Source organism: Somniosus microcephalus, chromosome 5, assembly GCF_052327205.1.
Source record: "Somniosus microcephalus isolate GS21.2 chromosome 5, FLI_Smic_1.0, whole genome shotgun sequence".
NCBI classification, from domain to species: Eukaryota; Metazoa; Chordata; class Chondrichthyes; order Squaliformes; family Somniosidae; genus Somniosus; species Somniosus microcephalus.
Genome location: NC_140991.1, coordinates 13,815,351 through 13,839,534, shown reverse-complemented (window position 1 = coordinate 13,839,534; position 24,184 = coordinate 13,815,351). Strand labels below are relative to the sequence as shown.

Genomic DNA, 24,184 nt, shown 5'->3' with positions numbered 1-24,184 from the left:
TCCTGAACCTGGGGTAGTGTTGTCTCAACAAGTATCATCTTCTCATGTCTCTGGATCTGCAAATGATGGCCCATAACAAAATAACCCTCCTCGTCCAAATCATGCAGAGGAGCAGCTATGGAGCGAGCAAGCTTAATCCTCGCAAAGGTTAAAGTTGTTACCTATAAAGCAGCATTTGTTTCCCAGTTTAACTTCAGCTGTTACAGCTTTTGTCCAAGTGTTGCAGAACGTGAGCACCAAGGATGCAAATAAATACACAATGTTCAGTGCAAGCCGTTAAAACATTGCAGTAAAATAAACATTGCACTAAAAATTGTAGCGCCAGCTTTGAGTGGCTTCCTTGCAGATTTGAAGCCCTGTGCTGAGTTTTTATGGGCAAGTCTCATGCTGGGGATGGAGCTTCACCTGACTTTAGACAATCAGTGATGGCTCATTATGCCCTCATTTACATGAAAGTAGTAGGCCCATGCATGTCAGTAGCGCAGGCCTTCAAAAAGGTTGCAAATTTTAAAGCAGAAAATTACATATGGAGTGCATCCGACGGTGATGTGTAACTCCAGCCAGGGCCATGGGGCCTCAGAAAATAGAGCCACTGAAGAAAAGTGGAAAAATATCACACTAGTGCAGGGACTGAGATAAAGGGAAAGCATAACCCTGCATCTAACAATGCTACCTGATCTGGGAGATTTTGGTGTTCAATATGAGCTCCAATTTTTTTTCAAATGCAAGTCCCATGCTTGATCTCTCACCTTTGAAAACTGCTATTTCAGCAATCAGGATGCTGGAGCGAGCCGCCTCTGATGGTGCAGGGTTTGAACCTCCCTCCATACAGTCCCGGCAAGTGGTGACTGGAGCTTCAGCTCTGAATTCTGGGTTGCTATCCAGAGGGATACTTGATTCTAGTGGGTGTAGGTGCCCCCCTCCTTGTGGGAGCCCACAAAACCCTACTGGCTGGTATAAAGATGGTTACATACATAGATACATAGAAGATAGGAGCAGGAGTAGGCCATTCGGCCCTTCGTGCCTGCTCCGCCATTCAATGAGATCATGGCTGATCCTTTAATTCAGTATCCCGTCCCCGCCTTCTCTCCGTAACCCTTAACCCCTTTTGCCCGTAGAAATATATCTAATTCCCTCTTAAATATATTTAATGAGCTGGCGTACACTGCCCTCTGTGGCAATGAGTTCCACAGGTTCACCACTCTCTGAGTGAAGAAATTCCCCCTCATCTCTGTCCTAAATGGTTTAGCCCTTATCCTTAAATTATGTCCTCTAGTTCTGTTCTCACCCGCCAAGGGAAACATTCCTTCTGCATCCAGTCTGTCTAGACCTGTCAGAATTTTATACACTTCTATGAGGTCCCCTCTCAATCTTCTAAACTCCAGTGTGTACATCCCTAAACTACATAGTCTCTCCTCATAGGTCATTCCCGCCATTCCTGGTATCAGCCTGGTGAATCGCCGCTGCACCCCCTCCATGGCAAGAACATCCTTCCTCAGATGAGGCGACCAAAACTGTACACAGTACTCGAGGTGTGGTCTCACCAGTGCCCTGTACAGCTGCAGCAAGGTATCCCTGTTCCTGTATTCTAACCCTTTTGCTATGAAGGCCAGCATACCGTTTGCCTTCTTGACCGCCTGTTGCACCTGCATGCTCGCCTTCAGTGACTGGTGTACAAGAACACCCAGGTCTCTCTGTACTTCCCCCTCTCCCAATCTATTGCCATTTAAATAATAATTTGCCCTCCCGTTCCTGCACCCAAGGTGGATAACTTCGCACTTGTCCACATTATAGTGCATCTGCCATTTATCCGCCCAATCGCCCAGTCTGTCCAAATCGCTCTGGAGCTTCCTGGTCTCTTCCTCTGAGCCCACCCCCCCTCCTAGTTTAGTGTCGTCTGCAAATTTGGAAATGCTGCATCCGACTCCCTGATCCAGGTCATTAATGTAAATTGTGAACAGCTGGGGGCCCAGGACAGATCCCTGTGGTACCCCACTTGTTACTGCCTGCCATTCAGAAAATGAGCCGTTTATTCCAACTCTCTGTTTTCTATCTGACAGCCAGTTCCCTATCCACGCCAATACTTTCCCCTTTATCCCATGAGCCTCAATTTTCCATGCTAATCTTTTATGTGGGACCTTATCGAAGGCCTTTTGGAAGTCCAGGTACACCACATCTACTGGCTCTCCCCCATCTATTCTACCAGTTACTCCCTCAAAAAATTCCAATAGATTAGTCAAGCACGATTTACCCTTTGTAAATCCATGTTGACTCTGTCCTATCCTGTCCCCATTTGCTAAGTGCTCCGCTATTTCATCCTTAATGATGGACTCCAGCATTTTGCCCACAACTGATGTAAGGCTTACAGGTCTGTAATTACCTGCTTTTTCCCTACCCCCCTTTTTGAATAGTGGGGTAACGTTAGCTACCCTCCAATCCATGGGCACTGTTCCCGAGTCTAATGAATTCTGAAAAATCATCCTTAGTGCATCCGCTATCTCTAGGGCCACCTCCTTCAGTACCCTAGGATGCATGTTATCAGGCCCTGGGGATTTGTCCACCTTCAATCCCTTTAGCTTCCTTAACACCATATCCTTAGAGATATTGATTTGCGTCAGTTCCTCCTTTGCCAATGTCCCTATTTTTCCCGATATCCCAGGGAGGTTTTTTGTGTCTTCCTTCGTAAAGACTGACCCAAAGTATGCATTTAGTTGATCTGCCATTTCCTTATTTCCCATTATATATTCCCCCGTATCTGACTGCAATGGACCAACTTTGGTTTTCACCAGTCTTTTCCTTTTGATATACTTATAAAAGCTTTTGGAGTTAGTTTTTATATTTTCCGCCAGCTTGTTTTCGTAAGCTATTTTGCCCCTCTTGATTATGCCCTTTGCCCTCCTTTGCTCTATCTTAAACTGTTCCCAATCTTCCGCTCTGGCGCTTTTTTTGGCTATTTTATACGCCCTATCTTTGGATTTTATGCTGTCTCTAATTTCCCCTGTTATCCACGGTTGAGTCACCTTTTTAGATTTCCTTTTATGCCAGATTGGTATAAACAATTTTTGCAATTTTGTCATTCTATCTTTAAATGTTTGCCATTGTTTATCTACCTCCAGTCCTCCCAGGAACGTTGTCCAATCAGACCTACTCAGTTCCCGTCTCATGGCATCATAATTCCCCTTGTTTAAATTCAGGACCTTAGTCTCTGAGTCAATTTCTTCGCTCTCCATTTCGAGTGAGAAATCGATCATGTTATGATCGCTCTGACCCAAGGGTCCCCGTACAACAAGATTACTGATTAGTCCCTTCTCATTGCACAGTACCCAGTCCAATATAGCCTGTTCCCGAGTTGGTTCCTCGACATATTGATCCAGATAACCATCCCTTAAACACTCAAGGAATTCCTCCTCCTCATTATTTTTACTGATTAGGCTAGTCCAATCTATATGTAAGTTAAAGTCACCTATGATGACAGCTGTGCTCTTATTGCACGCTTCTCTAATTTCCCTCGTGATGCCCTCCCTAACCTCTATTTTACTATTTGGAGGCCTATATACCACTCCTATTAATGTTTTTCGCCCCTCGCTATTTCTTAGCTCCACCCATATAGATTCTGTATTAACTGAGTTAATATCCTTCCTTTCAATTGCATTTATCCCCTTTTTTACTAGCAATGCTACCCCTCCTCCCTTTCTTTTTTGTCGATCCTTCCTAAATACTGAATACCCCTGTATGTTAAGCTCCCAGCCCTGCTCACCCTGCAACCATGTTTCCGTAATCCCAATTAGATCATAATTATTAACCTCTATTTCCACAGCTAATTCATCTACCTTGTTCCTGATGCTTCTCGCATTAAGGTATAAAACCCTCAGGCTTTTTTTATGCTCACATTTTTTATGAATTAGTTTGGCCCTTTGTTTTTTGTTCCTCACCCTTTTACCATTTATTTCTGTCTGCCTTTCACTTTCCTCTATTTCACTACATAGGTTTCTAGCCCCCTGCCATACTAGTTTAAATGCTCCCGAACTGCTTTATCAAAAATTACCCCGAGAACATCAGTTCCATCTCTGCACAGGTGTAGACCGTCCCTTTTGTATAGGTCACACCTACCACAAAACTGGTTCCAATGCCTCAAAAATTTAAAACCCTCCCTCTTACACCACTGCTCAAGCCACGTATTTAGCCTAACTATCCTGTTCTCTGTACTCTTACTAGCACGTGGCACTGGTAGTAATCCAGAGATTACTACCTTCGAGGTCCTACTTTTTAGCTTGGCTCCTAACTCCCTAAATTCTACTTGTAGGACCTCTTCCCTTTTTTTAGCTACGTCGTTGGTACCAACATGTATCACGACAACTGGCTGTTCCCCCTCCCCCTCCAGAATGTTCTGCACCCGCGCCGAGACATCCTTGACCCTTGCACCAGGGAGGCAACATACCATCCTGGAGTCTCGGTCGCGACCACAGAAACCCCTATCTATTCCCCTTACAATCGAATCCCCTATTACTATAGCCCTGCCACTCTTTTTCCCTCCCTTCTTTGCAACAGAGCCAGTCATAAAGATGGTTATGACCATGGAAGGAGCATTCATGTTGCAGCCTGTGAATTCTTCCACTATTTTACACTATTCTCCAAGGGAAGTGTGCAAAGATACGAAAGCAACAACTCTTGGTGATGGCAGAGATAATACAGTTGGCCTTGGTGTTTCTGGGAGGGAAGAATCAACCATAGTTTCTGCTGCAGATCACTAGCCAATGATCTCAGCTCAACTTCCCCTGCCCCTACCCACCCCCAGACCCTCCATAGTAAAATATCATCAAGTGATGGTTTCTGGTGCTTGTGGAACTATATTTTCCAGCAATTTAATGCCTTCAAAAAAAAATGCCGGAAAATTGATTGAAAAATTTGTTGAAGAGGTAATACAGTTGTAAGAACCCTCCTGCAAGATCGATGGCAAGCACAAAGCCTACAGTTTTACTTCCTTATTACATCCTTTAATAGTTCATACCAGTAAATAATTAATTGCTCTAAATTGTTGTACTTGTGCTTTGATAGAAACACTCAGTACTTTTTTGAACCTATTTCTATTCTCTGTCAACAGGGAACGAAATGTTGGCTGAAGAATTAGGTGTAGGTAAGTTGTACAATAAGGAGAAATTTCATTTCAAAGATTTTGTTTTGACCAAAATTGTGTTTTTAAAGCTCCAATTGTTGGTGTTAATCAGTAGAAACTACTTGCCTCCAGGACAGCTCCCTGGATTTATTTTTCAAATAAAATGTTTTTATATTTTGGGGGAGAATACCCGCAGGGTTCTCCCGATCTCCTGCTGTAACTTCGACAGAAACCCTGGAGAAATAGCAATCTTCCACCAAAGTTATAGCAGGAGATCAAGAGAACCCCCATGGAAATTCCAAGTGATTATATTTACATCATTACTCCATCCATCCATGTAGCGTTTCAGGGACTGGAAAGTAGATTGACTTGAGTCAAGGGAATCCCCTTGCAGTCTGTGTGCTTGCATCATTGGTGTGAGTATTTCCGGTCTTAGAGCCTGATGGCCAGCCACCTGTAGGATTTCAGAATCTGTGGAGATTGAGTTTTAACAAGTGCTCAGCAGAACCTGAAAAAAAACCTCACAGCATTACAGTGATCAGTCTGTAAAGAATATAAGAAACATCAAGAGCATGAAAAGGCCATTGAACCAATTAAATCTCATTCTGCGAGTACCCAACCCCATGCATCTTACCATCCATTGGCCTAGAAATTCAGTATAGCCACGTTTGGGGCGCTACAGGCGGGCGGTCGCTATATTTTGCGCCCGGCGCAAGTTAACGCCACCTTCGCCGATATTCAGTTGCATCGCCCCAAGAGGTTGCTGCTGCGCTAAAGCAGGTGATGCATGACTATCATTAGGCACTAAGCCGGTGATCCGGGGCGCTAACACCGAGGACGGGCACAGCGCAGGTGCGGCGAGTTGCTCAATGAAGGCAGACACGCTGTCGCCGGTCAGCTCTTAAAGGGGAAGGGTCGACTTGTTTGGCTGCCATGCCCTGCACACTGCAGCCCTGAAGCAAGGCCTGACCATTGCTGGTTCATCAGTTCTACGCCCTCAACCATGGGGAAGCCTGCTATTCTTCCAAATCCCATTGCACGCTCTTGCTGCTTGTCCAGGGTCATGGGGAAGGAGATGTACTGACTTCTCCTTCTGAAAAGGGCATTGGTCATCTGGCGGATGCAGCAATGTACCGCGAACTGGGAGATGTTGGCAATGTCCCCAGTAGTGGATTGGAAGGAGCCAGTGGCATCGAAGTTGAGAGCCACCGTCACCTTCACTGCCACTGACAGAGACGTCCTGCTCCTCAGCTGTGGCTGCAGATCTCTGCGAAGCAGGTGGCAGATCTCAGTGACCACCTCCCTTCTGAATCGCAGCCTCTGAACACACTGCTCCTCAGACATGTTCAGATATGAGAACTGCTGGCGGTATACCCTGGGTGGGTAAGGCCTCCTGTGCCGACGCCTGTTGGCCCTTCTCCGTCTGGCCATGACTGGCACTCTCTCATGGCATCTCTGATCCCTTTGAATGCAATGCAGAAAGCCAACGTTTCCTCCCATTGCAGCCCCCATTATAAGTGGCGACTCAAGGCTATGGCCAAAAGGCATTTGACAAGGTGCCACACAAAAGATTATTGCTCAAGATAAAAAATCACGGGATTGGGGGTAATATTCTGGCGTGGGTGGAGGATTGGCTCTCTAACAGAAAGCAGAGAGTTGGGATAAATGGTTCGTTCTCAGATTGGCAACCAGTAACTAGTGGTGTTCCGCAGGGGTCAGTGCTGGGTCCCCAACTCTTTACAATCTATATTAACGATTTGGAGGAGGGGACCGAGTGTAACATATCAAAGTTTGCAGATGATACAAAGATGGGACGGAAAGTAGTGAGTGAGGAGGACATAAAAAACCTGCAAAGGGACATAGACAGGCTAAGTAAGTGGGCAGAGATTTGGCAGATGGAATACAATACTGGAAAGTGTGAGGTTATGCACTTTGGCAGGAAAAATCATAGAGCAAGTTATTATCTTAATGGCAAGAAACTGGAAAGTACTGTAGTACAAAGGGATCTGGGGGTCCTGGTGCACGAAACTCAAAAAGTTAGTATGCAGGTGCAGCAAGTGATTAAGAAGGCCAATGGAATGTTGGCTTTTATTGCTAGGGGGTTGGAATATAAAAACAGGGAGGTATTGCTGCAGTTGTACAAGGTATTGGTGAGGCCGCACCTGGAATACTGCATACAATACAATACAATACAATACAAATCGCTTTATTGGCATGATAAGGTACATCTTATGTTGCCAAAGCATCAAAATACATTTATGGTTGAACACATAAACGCGGTTCCATTCATACAGTGTATAAACAGGTATATCCCTGAGTTTATAAATATATTTTCGTCTTGTTTATATATACTCTTGTCTTAGTTTACTGGTTGTCCCTCTGTTCATGGCAAGCTGTAACATAGTGTGCCGCCAGTGTTACACAGCTTCTCTCCTCCCCCAGTAGGAATGGGAGTTTTTGGTTGTCAGTCAGATTTCTGAATTCAGGGCATATTTGTGAGAATTTTTGATAGAAATTCTCTCTGATGCCCTGATATTTTCCACAGGCTGTGAGGAAGTGCATCTCTGTCTCAACTACTCCCTGACTGCAGTGAGAGCATATCCTGTCTTACAGTTTTGGTGTCCATACTTAAGAAAAGACATACTTGCTCTCGAGCCAGTACAAAGAAGGTTCACTCGGTTAATCCCGGGGATGAGGGGGTGGTCATATGAGGAGAGGTTGAGTAGATTGGGACTCTACTCATTGGAGTTCAGAAGAATGAGAGGCGATCTTATTGAAACATATAAGATTGTGAAGGGGCTTGATCGGGTGGATGCGGTGAGGATGTTCCCAATGATGGGTGAAACTAGAACTAGGGGGCATAATCTTAAAATAAGGGGCTGCTCATTCAAAACTGAGATGAGGAGAAACTTCTTCACTCAGAGGGTGGTAGGTTTGTGGAATTTGCTGCCCCAGAAAGCTGTGGAAGCTACATCATTAAATAAATTTAAAACAGAAATAGATAGTTTCCTAGAAGTAAAGGGAATTAAGGGTTACGGGGAGCGGGCAGGAAATTGGACATGAGTCTAGGTTCGGAATGGTCATGGCCCTGTGGGTAGTGGAGTGGGCCCAGGGGCCGTGTAGCCTTGTTCTGCTCCTACTGTGTTCTAATTCTGTGTTAGATTTCAGGAGATGGTTTTATTCCTGTTCCTGGCTGGGGTGGAGATCGCCTTTACAGAAGGTAAGTACTGTAGAAAATATAGGGACAGAGTGATCTCCTGGAAGAATTTCGATCGCCTAGATGGGTCGGAGAGGAATTTCCCAGATTTTTTTCTCCCAAATTGGCCATTGGGTCTTTATCTGGTTTTTCGCCTCTCCCGGGAGATCACATGGGTTCGGGTGGATGCAGAGTGATAGAAGATTTGAGGTTAGGATCAGATCAGCCATGATCTTATTGAATGGCGGAGCAGGCTCGAGGGGCCGATTGGCCTACTCCTGCTCCTATTTCTTATGTTCTTATGTTCTTATGTTCTTATGGCACTGAAAGTGAAGTCCAAGTGCAAAGTTCTGGCCTGAAGCCACAAATACCAGTGCAAGCGCTGAGTCAAAGCACAAAGGTCTCTGCCTTTGTCTCTCTCCAAATATCCGTCTCTCACACAGAAGGATTGGCACAAATTGGCTGCCACTTATACTGCAGGAGGAGTCCCCTTTAAATAGCGCCCCCCGCGCCCCGCAGCGACTGGGAACCGTTTCCCTCTACCAGTCGCTGGGGGCGCCAGGCGCAAAGAAGGGCGGCGCCACTGAATTTCCGGTTTGGGGCGCACAAAGGGCGTTGCATGATGAAATGACGTCAGGATCTGCGCGCGCAGCTGAGCGCGCGCAAAGGCTTTGCGCCGCCGCTAAATCGTTAGTGAAGTTGGGGAGAGGCGCAGATCGCGCTGCGCCCGGCCGCTAGCCGCGTAGCGCCCAACATCTCCTCCTAAGGCGCTACTGGCTGGCGCAAGCAACTGAATTTCTAGGCCATTGTGTTTTGAACTTCCCCTGTCAGGCAGATTGGCCTAGAAATTCAGTAAGGCGCTGCAAGCTTTGCGCCCAGTTACCGCCTAAAGAGGGCTTCTGCGCCAGTAGAGGAGGTTGCGCTGATATTGAGCTCGGCGGTAATGGCGGCCGTAGCCGGTAGCGCTGCGCCGGCACCGATGACGTCATCGGTGTGCGCAGTGCCCCGTTTCCGCCCCGATGCCGGCCCGACGCCCATATTCAGTTGCCGCCGCCTCCTCCGTGGCGGCCGCTACTAACATCCGGAGACCAGGGCCTTACTGCAGCCTTAGTGGGGCGCATAAAGGTGGAGGTGCGGCCTGCCCGCACCTCCTTCCCCGGCCTCCTCCACCACCCCCCCGCGGCATTGCCAGCTGCTTTCCGCGAGCCCGGCACTTCTCCGTGGTGCCGGGCTCATTTGCCGGCACAATCCAGCGGCGATCTCCCCGTTGCAGGCACCTCCACCTTAAGAGAAGGAGGAGGCCTGCAGTACCGCAGCCTGCCGCACCGCATCGGGTGGCGCAGCGGCACTTAGAGCGCTGAAATTCAGTTTCAGCACCCCAAGCGGGGGCGGGCACACCCTGGAATAGCGCCCGGTTCCGACTTGGGGCGCAAAAAGTGAATATTTGACGGTCGCACATGGCTCCGCGCCCAGCGCTAACTTTTGGCCGTTAGCCAGCTGGCGAGGCCATAGTGAATTTCTAGGCCATTATCTTTTATAATGGATTCTGGTTCCCACTGTTCCTGGTGGGGTATTCCATGTCCTAACAACAGACTGTATTAAAAAAAAATCTTCTAGCCACTCCCTCTGTTCTTTTGGTGATGATCTTAAATTCATGCTATCTAGCTACCAACTCACCAACCATGGAAATAGTTCCTTTTTTTTACCAATTTATCTTATCAAAACCTCTTCAGATATCTTCTTAACCATCTTTGTTTTAGTGAAAAGAGCCCCAGTTTCTCTGGTCTCTTCGCATTATTAAGCCCTATAATCCCTGATATCATCTTAGTGAATGTTTATTAACTTCTCCATGGCCTTGACTTCCTAAATTAGGGCACCCAAAACTGGATACAGTATTCTAACTATGGCCTAACTAATGATTAATATAATACATTTAGTGTTACCCCTTTGCTTTTGTACTCTGTGTTCTCACTGATAAAACCTTGGGGGGGGGGGAATTGGGTCACGCTCCCTTTGCTACTTTTAGCGCCCCAAAAATGTTAGCACCCCCGTGCCCAAAATTGAATGGTAGCGCCCCAAGCAGGAGGCGAGGCGCTACTGGAAGCGCTCCCCCTCCCTCTTGGGGCGCTCCCATTGAATATCACGGCGCTACGTGCAGCAGCACCACGGTACTGCAGGCCCTCCTCCACTGATTAAAGGGGAGGGGCACCAGGGCAATATTGGACAACTGGGGAGCGGGGTGCCGGCAAAAGAGCCTGGCACTCAAGAGGAGTGCCGGGCTGACCAATCGCGACTGGCACCCCGCAGGGGGAGGCGAGAGGGGGCAGGTGCTGGCAGGCGGCCCCAAAAAAAAGGCCACCCGGCACCTGCCCTTTAATTTGCGCCGCCCCGGCCACTAAAATGCCACCCTGACCCTGCCAAACATAGCATCCGGCGGTAGGTCAGGGGACGCGACCCAAGTTTGCAGCTGGGGCCGGGGCACGAGCGGGGCGCTGCGCATGGCGATGACGTCATCGCTGGAGGTGCAGTGCCGCGGGGCACTCCCGGCTACTGCTAACCTCCTGCTGAATTTCGTGGGAGGCGTTAGCGGCACCGCACCCGGACGCTAACGGGAGGCACAAAGCAACCGAATTTTGCCCCCTGGGTCTCGGATGCTTTTGGTACAGCTTTATCAATTTACCCTATCATTTAATGATTTGTGTAGGTGCTTAAAAAAGCATACATGTTACTTGGGCTTATAAATGGAGGCATAGAATATAGAAGCAAAGAGATCATGCTCGAACTTTATAAATCACTGATTAGGCCTCAGCTGGAGTATTGTGGACAATTCTGGGCACCACACTTCAGGAAAGATGTAAAGGCCTTGGAGAGGGTGCAGAGGAGGTTTACCAGGATGTTACCAGGGATGAGGGACGTCAGTTATGAGAAGAGGTTGGAAAAGTTAGGACTGTTCTCCCTGGAACAGAGAAGGTTAAGAGGTGACCTAATAGAGGTTTTCAAGATGATGAGGGGGTTTGATAGATAGAGAATAACAATTCCCTCTAGCGAGTGGGTCAATAACTAGTGGTCATAGAATTAAAATCATTGGCAAAAGATCTAGAGGGGAGATGAGGAGAAATTTCTTCACTCTGGGAGTTGTCGGGATCTGGAACGCTCAACCTGAAGAGGGGGTGGAAGCTGATTCCATCAATAATTTTAAAAGGGAGTTGGACAGGAACTTGGGGATGAGGAACTTCCAGGGTTACGGTCAAAAAGCGGGGGGTGTGGGATTAAGCACGACGGCTCTTTCAAAGAGCCAGCACAGGCACAACGGGCCTCCTCCTGTGCTGCAGGTTTCTATGATTATTGGCAATCGGTAGTTGAAATTTTCATATAAGTTTGTACTGACTACTTATATTGCTTATTCGCAGCTGGAGCTGTAAGCATGGAACAAACTGCAGAAGAACGTAAGTTAAAGGACGATTTTATTTCACACATATTCAACATCGAGTATTAAAATCAGTATGTTTGTCGCGTGTTGAAAAGTTCCATGTAACTATAATCCTATCGACATTCTCATGTAAAAACCATAACCATTTCCTGCAGCGCCACCTGGTGGCGCTATAATAGGATTTCCAATATTCATTAAATTGCAATACTGCTTGTGACACAAACCACTGAAATGCTTTGAATCTTAAGCCTGCAGTTTTCCTGTAAAGTGCATGAGTCACTTGGCAAATGCATACCTGTACTGCACCCTAGCTGGTAGTACAGATTCCCTGGCTGTCTGAAATGAACTTGTGTCATAAAAGATAAGTGTGGTGGTCACCTTCATAGCCTCAGTGACAGCAGTGCAGGCAGCTGACCGTGGCTGCAGGTCATAGAGCTGCCCTATTGTCTCTTTGGTGAAGCATATTCTGCTTATACACATCTCCGCACTAAAGCCCTCATATATGATCTGTGCTGCCTGTATATTCTATGGGGGGTAATATCTAGCAGTGTCGATCCTCCTTAAATGCTGCTTGACTCTCCTTTCCTCCATCTTGTGTTCCTCTCCTCTTCCATGATATTGGCATATAAGACTGTGCACATAGGGAATGCATACCTGAAAATCCCTCACTTGGGGTGAGAGTGAAAGTTTCTTGTGGTCTCATACTGTCAGAGCAGTGCAAGACCAGATCTGTGTAGGCAGATTACCAAAAACAATCACTGCAAAAAGTTGTTCCCAGCTGCAGAAATTGCTACTGAAACTTTCTGTATGTTTCAGGCTCAGACACTCCTCCTTTACATTTGTCTTAGGTGATCCTGGCAGCAGCCTTATAATTCTCAGTCTAACTTACCCCGATTGCTTTGCGAGTGTAAAAGCTGCAGCACTACTGGTCCTTATTATTCCAATATATGTATATGAGGAATCAGCAGGTGGATCATGGAAAGAACCAAGAAGCCCGAGGGAATTTGATTTGAGGGCAGAAAACAGGTGTAAACAGCTTCTGCCCCATTTTGTTAACAAAAGCTACTTGCCCTGATGACACACTATTTGGAAATACTAGGCCAGGGTCTGCATACTGCTAACATGAGAAAATTGAATTCCTATCCTGTATGTGACAGGTTTAGAGTGGCTCTCAGGCTGGGTTGAATTTTGATCCCTCACTATTTGTAGTAGGATTGTTTCACTGGGAGGGAGGCCTACCCGTTTGAGTCTCTCATAGTAATATCGGCCTTCGGTGATGTAATAGAGCCATCTGGTGGACTACTGATGTATATAATATAATAATATAAGGGCAAGGCTGGATGGCATCTATTTTAATGCAAGGAGTCTTGCAAGTAAGGTGGATGAACTGAAGGTGTTGATAAACACATGGGAGTATGATATTGTTGCTATCACGGAGACATGGTTGAGGGAAGGGCAAGATTGGCAGCTCAATATTCCGGGGTACATAAACATAGAAGATGGAGTAGGCCATTCGGCCCTTCGAGCCTGCTCCGCCATTCAACGAGATCATGGCTGATCATCCAAACCCTAGCACCCGGTCCCTATACCGACAGCCATCCCACCCAAGCCCTATCCTATCCCCGTAACCCCACGTATTTAATCCCCCCTAACACTAAGGGCCAATTTTTTTAAATTTTTTTTATCACGGCCAATCAACCTAACCCGCATATCTTTGGACTGTGGGAGGAAACCGGAGCACCCGGAGAAAACCCACGCAAACACGGGGAGAATGTGCAAAATCCACACAGACAGTCACCCGAGGCCGGATTTGAACCCGGGTCCCTGGCGCTGTGAGGCAACAGTGCTAACCATTATGCCACCGTGCTGCCTGTACAGAATCTTCAGGCGAGACAGAGGGGGAGGTATAAGAGGAGGGGGTGTCGCAATATTAATTAAGGAGTCAATTACTGCAGTAAGGAGGGATGATACATTAGCAGGGTCCTCTAATGAGGCCATATGGGTGGAGCTTAAAAACAAAAAGGGGGCAAGCACTTTGCTGGGAGTGTACTATAGGCCTCCAAACAGTCAGGGGGAGATAGAGGAACAGATATGTAGGCAAATCTCAGAGAAATGTGCAAATAATAGGGTAATAATAATGGGGGATTTCAACTTCCCCAATATTAACTGGGATAGTCAGAGTGTGAAAGGCTCAGAGGGTGTAGAATTCTTAAAGTGCATCCAGGAGAGCTTTTTGAGCCAGCATGTAGAAAGTCCTACAAGAGAGGGGGCGGTACTGGACCTAATTCTAGGGAATGTGGCCGGCCAAGTGGAAAAAGTGCTAGTAGGTGAGCACTTTGGTGATAGTGACCATAATATGGTAAGATTTAAGGTGGTCATGGAAAAGGACAGGGATGGGCCGGAAATAAAGGTTCTAAATTGGGGGAAGGCCGATTTTAATAGGATAAGGCAGGATCTGGCCAAAATGGACTGGGATCAGCTACTTGTAGGAAAATCCGCATCGGAGCAATGGGAGGCTTTCAGAAGGGAGATTGAGATCATACAATGGCAACATGTTCCCGTAAAGGTCAAGGGTGGTTCCAAAAACCACAGGGAACCTTGGATGTCAGGGGATATACGAGAATGGATTAGGAAAAAAAGGAGGGCTTTTGGTAGATACAAAAGGCTAAAGACGGAGGAAGCCCTAGAGGAGTACAAAAAGTGCAGGGGGATACTTAAAAAAGAAATTAGGAGATCAAGGAGGGGCCATGAAATAACACTGGCGAGCAAAATAAAGGAAAATCCGAAGATGTTTTATAAGTATATTAAGGGTAAGAGGATAACTAGGGAAAAAATAGGGCCCATTAGGGACAAAAGTGGCAATCTGTGTGTGGAGCCGGAAGATGTAGGAGGGGTTCTAAATGAATTTTTTGCATCTGTTTTCACTATGGAGAAGGACGATGTAGACATAGAAATAGGGCGGGGGGACTGTGATATGCTCGAACATATTAACATCGAGAGGGAGGAGGTATTGGCGGTTTTAGCTGGCCTAAAAATGGATAAATCCCCAGGCCCGGATGAAATGTATCCCAGGCTGCTGTGTGAGGCAAAGGAGGAGATTGCGGGGGCTCTAACACATATATTCAAGGCCTCTCTGGCCACAGGGGATGTGCCAGAGGACTGGAGAACCGCCAATGTAGTACCATTATTCAAGAAGGGTAGTAGGGAAAAACCGGGGAACTACAGGCCAGTGAGCCTAACATCAGTGGTAGGAAAATTATTGGAAAAAATCCTGAGGGACAAAATTTGTCTCCACTTGGAGAGGCAAGGATTAATCAGGGATAGTCAACATGGCTTTGTCAAGGGAAGATCATGTCTGACTAATTTGATTTAATTTTTTGAGGGGGTGACTAGGTGTGTGGATGAGGGTAACGCAGTGGATGTGGTATACATGGATTTCAGTAAGGCCTTCGATAAAGTCCGCACAGGAGACTGGTCAAGAAGGTAAGAGCCCATGGAATCCAGGGTGCCTTGGCACATTGGATACAAAACTGGCTTAGTGGCAGAAGGCAGAGGGTGATGGTCGAAGGTTGTTTTTGTGACTGGAAGCCTGTGGCCAGTGGGGTACCACAGGGATCGGTGCTGGGTCCCTTGCTGTTTGTGGTCTACATTAATGACTTGGATATGAATGTAAAGGGTATGATCAGTAAGTTCGCGGATGATACAAAAATTGGTAGGGTGGTAAATAGCGAGGAGGGTAGCCTCAGTCTGCAGGACGATATAGATGGGTTGGTCAGATGGGCGGAACAGTGGCAAATGGAATTTAACCCGGAAAAGTGCGAGGTGATGCACTTTGGGGGGACTAACAAGGCAAGGGAATACACAATGAATGGTAAGACCCTAGGCAAGACGGAGGGTCAGAGGGATCTGGGTGTGCAAGTACACAGATCCCTGAAGGCGGCGGAACAGGTGGATAAGGTGGTAAAAAAGGCATATGGGATACTTGCCTTCATTAGCCGAGGCATTGAATATAAGAGCAAGGAGGTTATGATGGAGCTGTATAAAACACTGGTTAGGCCACAGCTGGAATACTGTGTGCAGTTCTGGTCGCCACACTACAGGAAGGATGTGATCGCGTTAGAGAGGGTGCAGAGGAGGTTCACCAGGATGTTACCAGGGCTGGAGCGCTTTGGCTATGAAGAGAGACTGGGCAGATTGGGTTTGTTTTCCTTGGAGCAGAGGAGGCTGAGGGGGGACATGATTGAGGTGTACAAAATTATGAGGGGCATAGATAGGATGGATGCTGAGGAGCTTTTTCCCTTAGTAGAGGGGTCAATAACTAGGGGGCATAGATTCAAGGTAAAGGGCGGGAGGTTTAGAGGGGATTTGAGAAAGAACTTTTTAACCCAGAGGGTGGTTGGACTCTGGAACTCACTGCCTGAAAGGGTTGTGGAGGCAGAAACCCTCACAACATTTAAGAAGCATTTGGATGTGCACTTGAAATGCCATAGCATACAAGGCTACGGGCCAAATGCTGGAATATGGGATTAGATTAGGCAGGGCTTGATGGCCGGCGCGGACACGATGGGCCGAAGGGCCTCTATCCGTGCTGTATTACTCTTTGACTCTATGACTCTATGACTCTATAATAATAAAGCCATGTGCAGTACAGTTCTTACCGGAAGCCATGTTGTGCTGTTGTTTTTATATGCTGTGTCTCAAGATATCACAGGTAATAACATAAAACGAGCAATAGTGAATCAGCAGCCTGTTTTACACCCTGCTCAAGTTTCATTTCCATTGACTTCAATGTAAAGAATATCTATAAACGGGCTGCAGATTTACTATCACTTGTTTTGCGCTAATGCCGAAGATCAATTCCGCACCTCTATGTCAGAATAAAACTGACATTTCTCTTTCTCTTTCATTCTTTTCCTTCCATTTTTGGGGTGGGATAACATTTTTAATGAAAATAATTTAGTATGTTACACAGCATCTTTTGTTTGATATAACATCTTGACTCTGATTCATATTCTCTGTCAACAGAGAGGCTGGCACGTGAAGAAGAAGAATTTCTTGAAATGGGTAAGTTCTAGAAAGAGAAAATAATTGTTTGAAGGGTACCGAGGCCTGTCCAAAATAATATAGTTCAAATGCTTCCCAGGAATGTGGGATATTGCTTAGACCAAAAGATTCTGAGGTGGTGTGGGCAAATGCTGCCTCATTATCATAAAGTGTGAGACTGAAGCTCAAAGTCTTTATGATTAGCACACAAGACACGACATGCCAGCGCTAATCACTGATAGACAGCTACCTATTTGGGAGAGTGGGAAATCTGGTAGGGTAGCCGATCATCTTGAGACTGCAGCAACACCTTAAAGGAGAGGGGTGGAATAGTCAGGAGTGAAAACAGCAATTTTCAGCAGCATGGAAATGTTTATAGAACCTATAGCAGCAAGGACATCATAGAATCATAGAATGATACAGCACAGAAGGAGGCCATTCGGCCCATTGTGCCTGTGCCAGCTCTTTGGTAGGGCTATCCAAAAAGTCCCACTCCCCTGCTCTTTCCCCATACCCCAGCAAATTTTTTCCCTTTAATTTTTTATCCAATTCCCTTTTGAAATTTACTATTGCATCTGCTTCCACCACCGTTTTAGGTTAGTGCATTCCATATCACAGCAACTCGCTGTGTAAAAAAATGTTTTCTCATGTTCTTTTGCAAATCACCTTAAATCTGTGTCCTCTGGTTACCGACCCTTCTGTCACTGAAAATAGTTTCTCCTTATTTACCCTATCAAAACCATTCATGATTTTGAACACCTCTATCAAACCTCCTCTTAACCTTCTCTGCTCCAAGGAGAACAACCCCAACTTCTGCAGTCTCTCCACATAACTGAAGTCCCTCATTCCTAGTACCATTCCAGTAAATCTCTTCTGGACCCTATCTGAGGCCTTGACATGCTCCCTAAAGTATGGTGCCCAGAATCGGACACAGTACTCCAGCTGAGGCCTAACCAGACGTTTTATAAAGGTTTAGCATAACTTCCTTGTTTTTGCACTCTGCCTCTGTTTATAAAACCAAGGAGCCCATATGCTTTTTTATCAACCTTCTCAACTTGTCCTGCACGTTCAAGGATTTGTGTCCATACACACCCAGGTCTCTGTCTGTTCCTGCACCCCCTTTAAAATTGTACCATTTTGTTTATATTGCCACTCCTTATTCTTCTGACCATAATGAATCACTTCACACTTCTCAGCGTTAAATTTCATCTGCCATGTCCTCTTTGTCCTCCTGAAGTCTGTTATTGGGTATGGTAGCATCGTGGTTATGTCATTGGACGAGTAATCCAGAAGCTTGGACTAATGATCCAGAGTTCAAACCCCACTGTGGCAGCTGGGGAATTTAAATTCAGTTAATAAATAAATCTGGAATAAAAAGCTATTATCAGTAAAACCATGAAACTAGCGGATTGTTGTAAAAACCCATCTGGTTCACTAATGTCCTTTAGGAGAAGGAAATTTGCCGTCCTTACCCAGTCTGGTCTATATGTGACTCCAGACCCACAGCAATGTGGTGGACTCTTAACTGTCCTGTGAAATGGCCTCGCAAGCCACTCAGTTGTATAAGGCAACTCACCACCTCCTTCTCTAGGGCAATTAGGGATGGGCAATAAATGCTGGCCTTGCCAGCGACGTCCACATCTCATGAACGAATAAATTTAAAAAAAACTATCCTCATTATTTACTACATTTTAGAGTTTTGGGTTAAAACTTAAACTTTGACATTATGTCCTGTACACAAGGAGGGTGTACCATGGTTGAAAGGCTTCATTACGTGAAGAGACTAGAGAAACAGATGTTGTTCTCCTCAGAGAAGAGAAGGTTAAGGGCGGGTTTGATAGAGGTGTTCAAAATTTTGATAGTGTAAATAAGGAGAAAATGTTTCCAGTGGCAGAAGGGTCGGTAACCAGAGGACACAGATTTAAGGTAATTGGCAAAAGAACCAGAGGTGACATTTTTTTACACAGCGAGTTGTTATGGTCTGGAATGCACTGTCCGAAAGGGCGGTGGAAGCAGTTTCAATAATAACTTTCAAAATACTTGAAGAGGGAATATTGGTAGGGCAATGGGGAAAGAGCAGGAGCAGGAGAGTGGGACTAGTTGCAAAACTCTTTCAGAGAGCCAGCACAGGTACGATGGGCTGAATGGCCTCCTTCTGTGCTATATCATTCTATGATCCTATGTCAACATTTGCTGTCAGTTTGTTGATGAACCAATAGATTCACTTTTTGAAAAAAACATTTTAATTCCATTTTCTCAGCAATTGAAATTTCTAAGGGCTTAAAGAAAATTTTATCAAAATCAAACATGTATATGCTTAAATGTAATAGTTGAATTGTTTTTTGTGTCTTTTTATACCTTCATTTTTTAAATTTGAAAGCCACTGCCTCTCCCAAAAGCCTGGCCAGGACCTAATAATTTCGCCCAGAGTAGTAACTCAATAAGCTGAAGGCAGATCCTACAGTCTGTGCATGTGTGGTGTACACACTTTCCCTGGATGCACCATTAACATTTAAGCAAGCAAAATGATAGATGGTTTCGTTTAATTTCTAACAAAATCTATTTGGTTGTTTTTTGTAATTGAAAAGAAAAGCTAGAGGACAAATTTCAAAAATATATTTGGGCAGAATTAATATTGAATGTTTTTTAAAAAAAAACAAAGTGGCTGTGTGTGTGTACGTGTGCATGTGCACTCGCTAGAATGAGATAAAGAGGTTTTTTTAAGTGACTGTACTGATTATGTACTTACTGCAGCTTTTGTTGGTTTCCAATGATAAATAATCTATAAACTTCAGAAAGCATATTAAGCTGACAGAGAAAGATACACAGACAGGAAGAATTATTTTTCAAGAAAAGGAAAGTGTTGAATTTTGAAAACAAAGAACAACAATGACAACAACTTGCGTATATAGTGCCTTTAATGTAGTAAAACGTCCCAAGGCGCTTCACAAAGAAGCGTTATCAAACAAAAAATGACCAAAAGCTTGGTCAAAGAGGTAGGTTTTAAGGAGTGTCTTAAAGGAGGAGAGAGAGGTAGAGAGGTGGAGAGATTTAGGGAGGGAATTCCAGAGCTTAGGGCCCAGACAGCTGAAAGCACAGCTCTTATCGGGGATGCGCAAGAGGCCAGAATTGGAGGAGTATAGAGGTCTTGGAGGGTTGTAGGGACGGAGGAGGTTACAGAGCTAGGGAGGGGAGAGGTCATGTAGGGATTTGAATACAGGGATGAGAATTTTAAAACTGAGGCGTTGCCGAACCAGGAGCCAGTAAATCAGGGCCACCCCCAATGCCGATAGATCAATGTCCCTGGTAATACTACTTGGCATAACACCCCTATCCTTATAAAACATCTGGCACACTATTAGCAGTCTGCTCACAGATATATATATATATTAAATTACTGACTAGGTTTGTAGAATGATAGTGTTATGTTCGTACGGTTGAGGAGATTGAGGTGCTGATCTTCAGATAATTTGAAATTGTATTTGTCTCCCTGACATTTTCAAAAATGTGGGTAGGGAGTTTGTTAGTTACTACAAACATTTTTTAGTGAAAAGATGCATCCATCCTGTTCTTGCCAGCACCATTGTGACAGCTTCTGTAGTAAACTTGCCACAATTAAAATCAACAGGTGATAATGACACATGATAGGGATAGTTAATTTCAGTGAGTAATGATTTGTTCACAACTATTGGAATTGAATTGTGATAGAAACATGTAATATTTAGATTGTTTTAACACGAAAGTTTTTAACTAAGCATTTTCCTTTTTACGTGAACAGAGATGATGGTGGCTGAAGAATTCGAAAAAGGTAAGACAAGGAAGAAAACAAGATTGTCAAGATTTATTTAACTACAAAAATAGCCCAATGGGTATACTTACTTGTAGACTATCTTTGTGAGTTTGCATTAAAAAAATGTTGAAATATAAAATAGATCACAGGGTTGCTTCAGCCATCCATGCAATGTTGCCGAGGCTGGAGAGATGCATTGGAACAGAGTGCTGTCAACCAAAAGAATCATCTTGTAGCGTACCGTTGATGCAAGCTAGTCACCTCTTTTTGGAGGCCTATTGGCTGAGGAGAGATTGTTTTAGCAAATACTTAGTAGAACATGATATAGATAACGGGGTAGAATTTCTGTGGGCATTCTCCTGATCTCTGACTGTAACTTCAGCAGAAGATTGACAGAAACCCCAGAGAAACAGCATAAATGGCTGTATACATCGTGTCTCCAGGTTTTTTTGTCAATGTTACAGTAGAGGATCTGGAGAACCGCCACAGAAATTATAGCCAAGTTAACTAACTTTGAATAATGTGCATCCTCCACAATCCATAGGATTTATGTCAAACTTCATTGGTTGTGGGAAAACTATGCCCTAACCACATGTCGAAAAATGACATCATACCATCCGTGATGGATAGTGCCATATGTGGTCATCTAGTCCTGCATCCTATAAAGTGGCAGGAACTATGCAATTATGCCAGTTTATTCTGACTTGAAGCTGATCTGAGACTGACTAAGTAATAAAACTCTTACTCCAAAACCAACACCTCTGAAAAGCTTGAGGGATATTTTGTATATCAATTGAAAACAGAACCAAACAAATAGGAATTGCTGTGTCTGTGCTCCAGTTGAGACTTTTTCAACATTGTCTATGAAATGGATTTCCTTAATGTGCTGGGTATCTGGTTGTACAGTTACGTCAGCAGATTCCTAACAGGAGGATGCAACAAGACAATTGTCTAAAGCTATAATTCAAAAGTATAATGGTTCCATATTACGCAAAGACAGAGGGAGCTGATCTACAGCACATCAGACAGATACTGAAGCTAAAAATTCAAAGAAAACCTCAACCCTGACTTCTACAAATTTTTAAACCCTAAAACAATATAGGTGGTTATTGTTTTTTTCATATTTTCATACTCTTCCCTTGGCGAAGAGTGTGAACTAGTGGAAGGATTCACAGGTTAATTAATAATCTGACAGGCTGCGACATTAACACTCCTTCATTCTACCTGCTGATAGGGTGGTTGGTCCTATATGGCAATGGGGTTTTATAGGCTCCCACAAACCGTATATTGAACAGGGGCATCCACACCTACCGAATGCAAGTATCCTGTTGGATGCCAGGTAATATAGGGCCTGTAATAGGTGAATGCTGCTTTAATATCATAAACTCTGAGAACAAAGACTGAATGTTATCATATCCAAGGTATATTTTAGTTGCTATTAATTGACTAATATTCTCCATTAACAGAGTTTTTGCAACGGGAAGAACAACGTATGCTTCGAAACAGTAAGTTTTATAGGGAGCAAGGCCTTAAAAACTGAAATATTGGCCGGAATTTTGCCGGCGCTCAGCGGACGAGATGGGTGGCAGGTCAGCTGTTAAATTTAAAATGATTGACAGCGTGTCTGGAACCTGCTGTCAAATGCGCACACTGGACTTTCCAGATGTCGGGTCTGCCAGCGCTGAGCAGACCTGACAGGCAGCGCGGGGGAGGCAATTAAAATCATTAGTGGCTTGTTTACAGCCATTTAACAATGCATTTTTCCCAGCTTTTTGAATTTGACAGGTCGCCCACCAGTTTCCCGCTGTGCCTAGACCTCGTCTGTGAAGCTGAGATGGGAGGTCACTTACCATTATTTCAGCTGATGAGTTCACAGCTTCAAATGTCAAGTCAAATCTCCCAGCTGATTGAGAAATGTTCCCTTAGCCATTAGCTTCTCTAAACTACATTTCCACTACAGATTCAGAATGTTGCAAGTCTTTACACACGTCTCTATCCAGTCTGACCTTATTACCTCTCCCACCATTGACAGATCACTTCTGTCATCTCTACTTCACCTGCCGTCTATTCCATCAGCATGGGTGCACTTTATACTCTCTCACCTTGTTTCTCAGAATCCCACCACGATCAGCTTGAACACCAGCATCACCAGGCACACCAGCAGCACCAGGCACACCAGCAGCACCAAAAACAACACCAACCTTCTTCGCAATCAACTGATGCTGCAGAGGACAGAGGGCATTAGCACCCGACCACATTGCTGCCCGGGATGCCAGGGATGACCTTACCATAGCCAGATTTACTTCACTTGACGCTGTACATCCTGACTGCCACATGATGCGCCAGATTGGCACCACCCCACACCAACACCATAAAGCATCCTTACAATGCCCAAGCCATTCCTTTCATGCTGATCAGCATTGCAGGGGGTACCATTATGTCTCACCATTCACTGCAACTCACTAAGCCACTTCCAAAGATACACACAAATCCATCCAAGAACGCAAAGTGTTGAAAATAAAGATTTCAGTGTGTTTAACAGTACATTAACATAAACTTCACATGAACATTGGCTAAAACACACAAATGCCTACCCTTGTTAGTTGGTATAATTGGACTAGGATGAGGGTGAGTGTGAGAGGTGCCTAGTGAGATGGGGAAGTGATAATATAGATAGAGAGGGATGGATGGAGGTGCAAGATAAGTTGGTGTGAGTAAGGATGTGCAGGAGTAGGGTAGGGAAGGCAGAGTGATGGGGATGTGATGAGAGGCACAGCAGGATGTGGTTGAGTGTGGCTTTGCAGTAACGTTTCGTGATCTACTGAGATCATTGAAAGGTTTGTGCCACTGTAGCCTGGTCCTCCTGACGACATCCCTGCTTGTGCCCTCCTGTGCAATGTGCAACCAGGCTGCGTAGATCTCCTGGGAAGGTCTCTTCTGCCCATTGGAAATGGAAGAGAACGTCCCTCTGTGCTGTGACTCCCTCCATAAGCATGTGGAGGGAGTCATGGGAGAGCCTAGGTGCAGCCCTGCACCTTTGTGCAGTGCTTGTCAGTGTTTGCAGCACCTCAATGCTGTAGAACACTGACAGCGCAAATGTCAAAGTAAATTTGCGCATGGTCCCTTTAAGGAAACCGGCTGATGATGCGTCATCAAATGACGTCATCAGACCCGCTTCCTTCAATAAGGAAACTCACTGGGTGGGCTTAACAAGCCGAATCGGGGGAAAGTCTTGTCAGAGGCCAAGATGGAGACAGGAGCGGGGTGAGGACCCGCCACCGACATTGCCCGCCATGGTCTCACTGAGGTAGGGAAAATCGCGGCCATTGATTTTATTCTTGAAAATACTGTTTAAGGGTGCTCTAGTTGGTCAAAGTATTGTTGCTCTGAAGAACTGTGTCACAGAAATATAGAATCTGATTTAAATGCATAAACCATGTGACACAGCTCAAAACCTGAGCACTTTACAAATATCATCACTGACATAATAAAACTCACTACACACTTGGTTCGAGTATAAAGCAAGGCTTTAATCAACTTGTTTCAGAACATGGAGGTCTAGTTGTACTTCACTAGTTCCTGTTTACACAATGTTCTGGGCAAGCTGGGCCC

General features: G+C 45.2%; 1 protein-coding gene across 5 annotated transcripts in view; it reads left to right on the top strand.

Moving 5' to 3' along the window:
• LOC147116898 (uncharacterized) overlaps nt 1–24,184 on the top strand; it is a 347,723-nt gene that overhangs the window by 162,941 nt on the left and 160,598 nt on the right. For 4 of the 5 annotated variants that reach the window (XM_085987341.1, XM_085987339.1, XM_085987343.1 and 1 more), the window contains exons 19-23: nt 5,102–5,134; nt 11,720–11,755; nt 16,765–16,803; nt 20,561–20,590; nt 22,039–22,077. In XM_085987341.1, coding sequence (XP_085843467.1) covers nt 5,102–5,134; nt 11,720–11,755; nt 16,765–16,803; nt 20,561–20,590; nt 22,039–22,077 — 177 coding nt within the window. The remainder of the gene's footprint in view (nt 1–5,101; nt 5,135–11,719; nt 11,756–16,764; nt 16,804–20,560; nt 20,591–22,038; nt 22,078–24,184) is intronic. The other variant, XM_085987340.1, reaches the window with a different exon arrangement.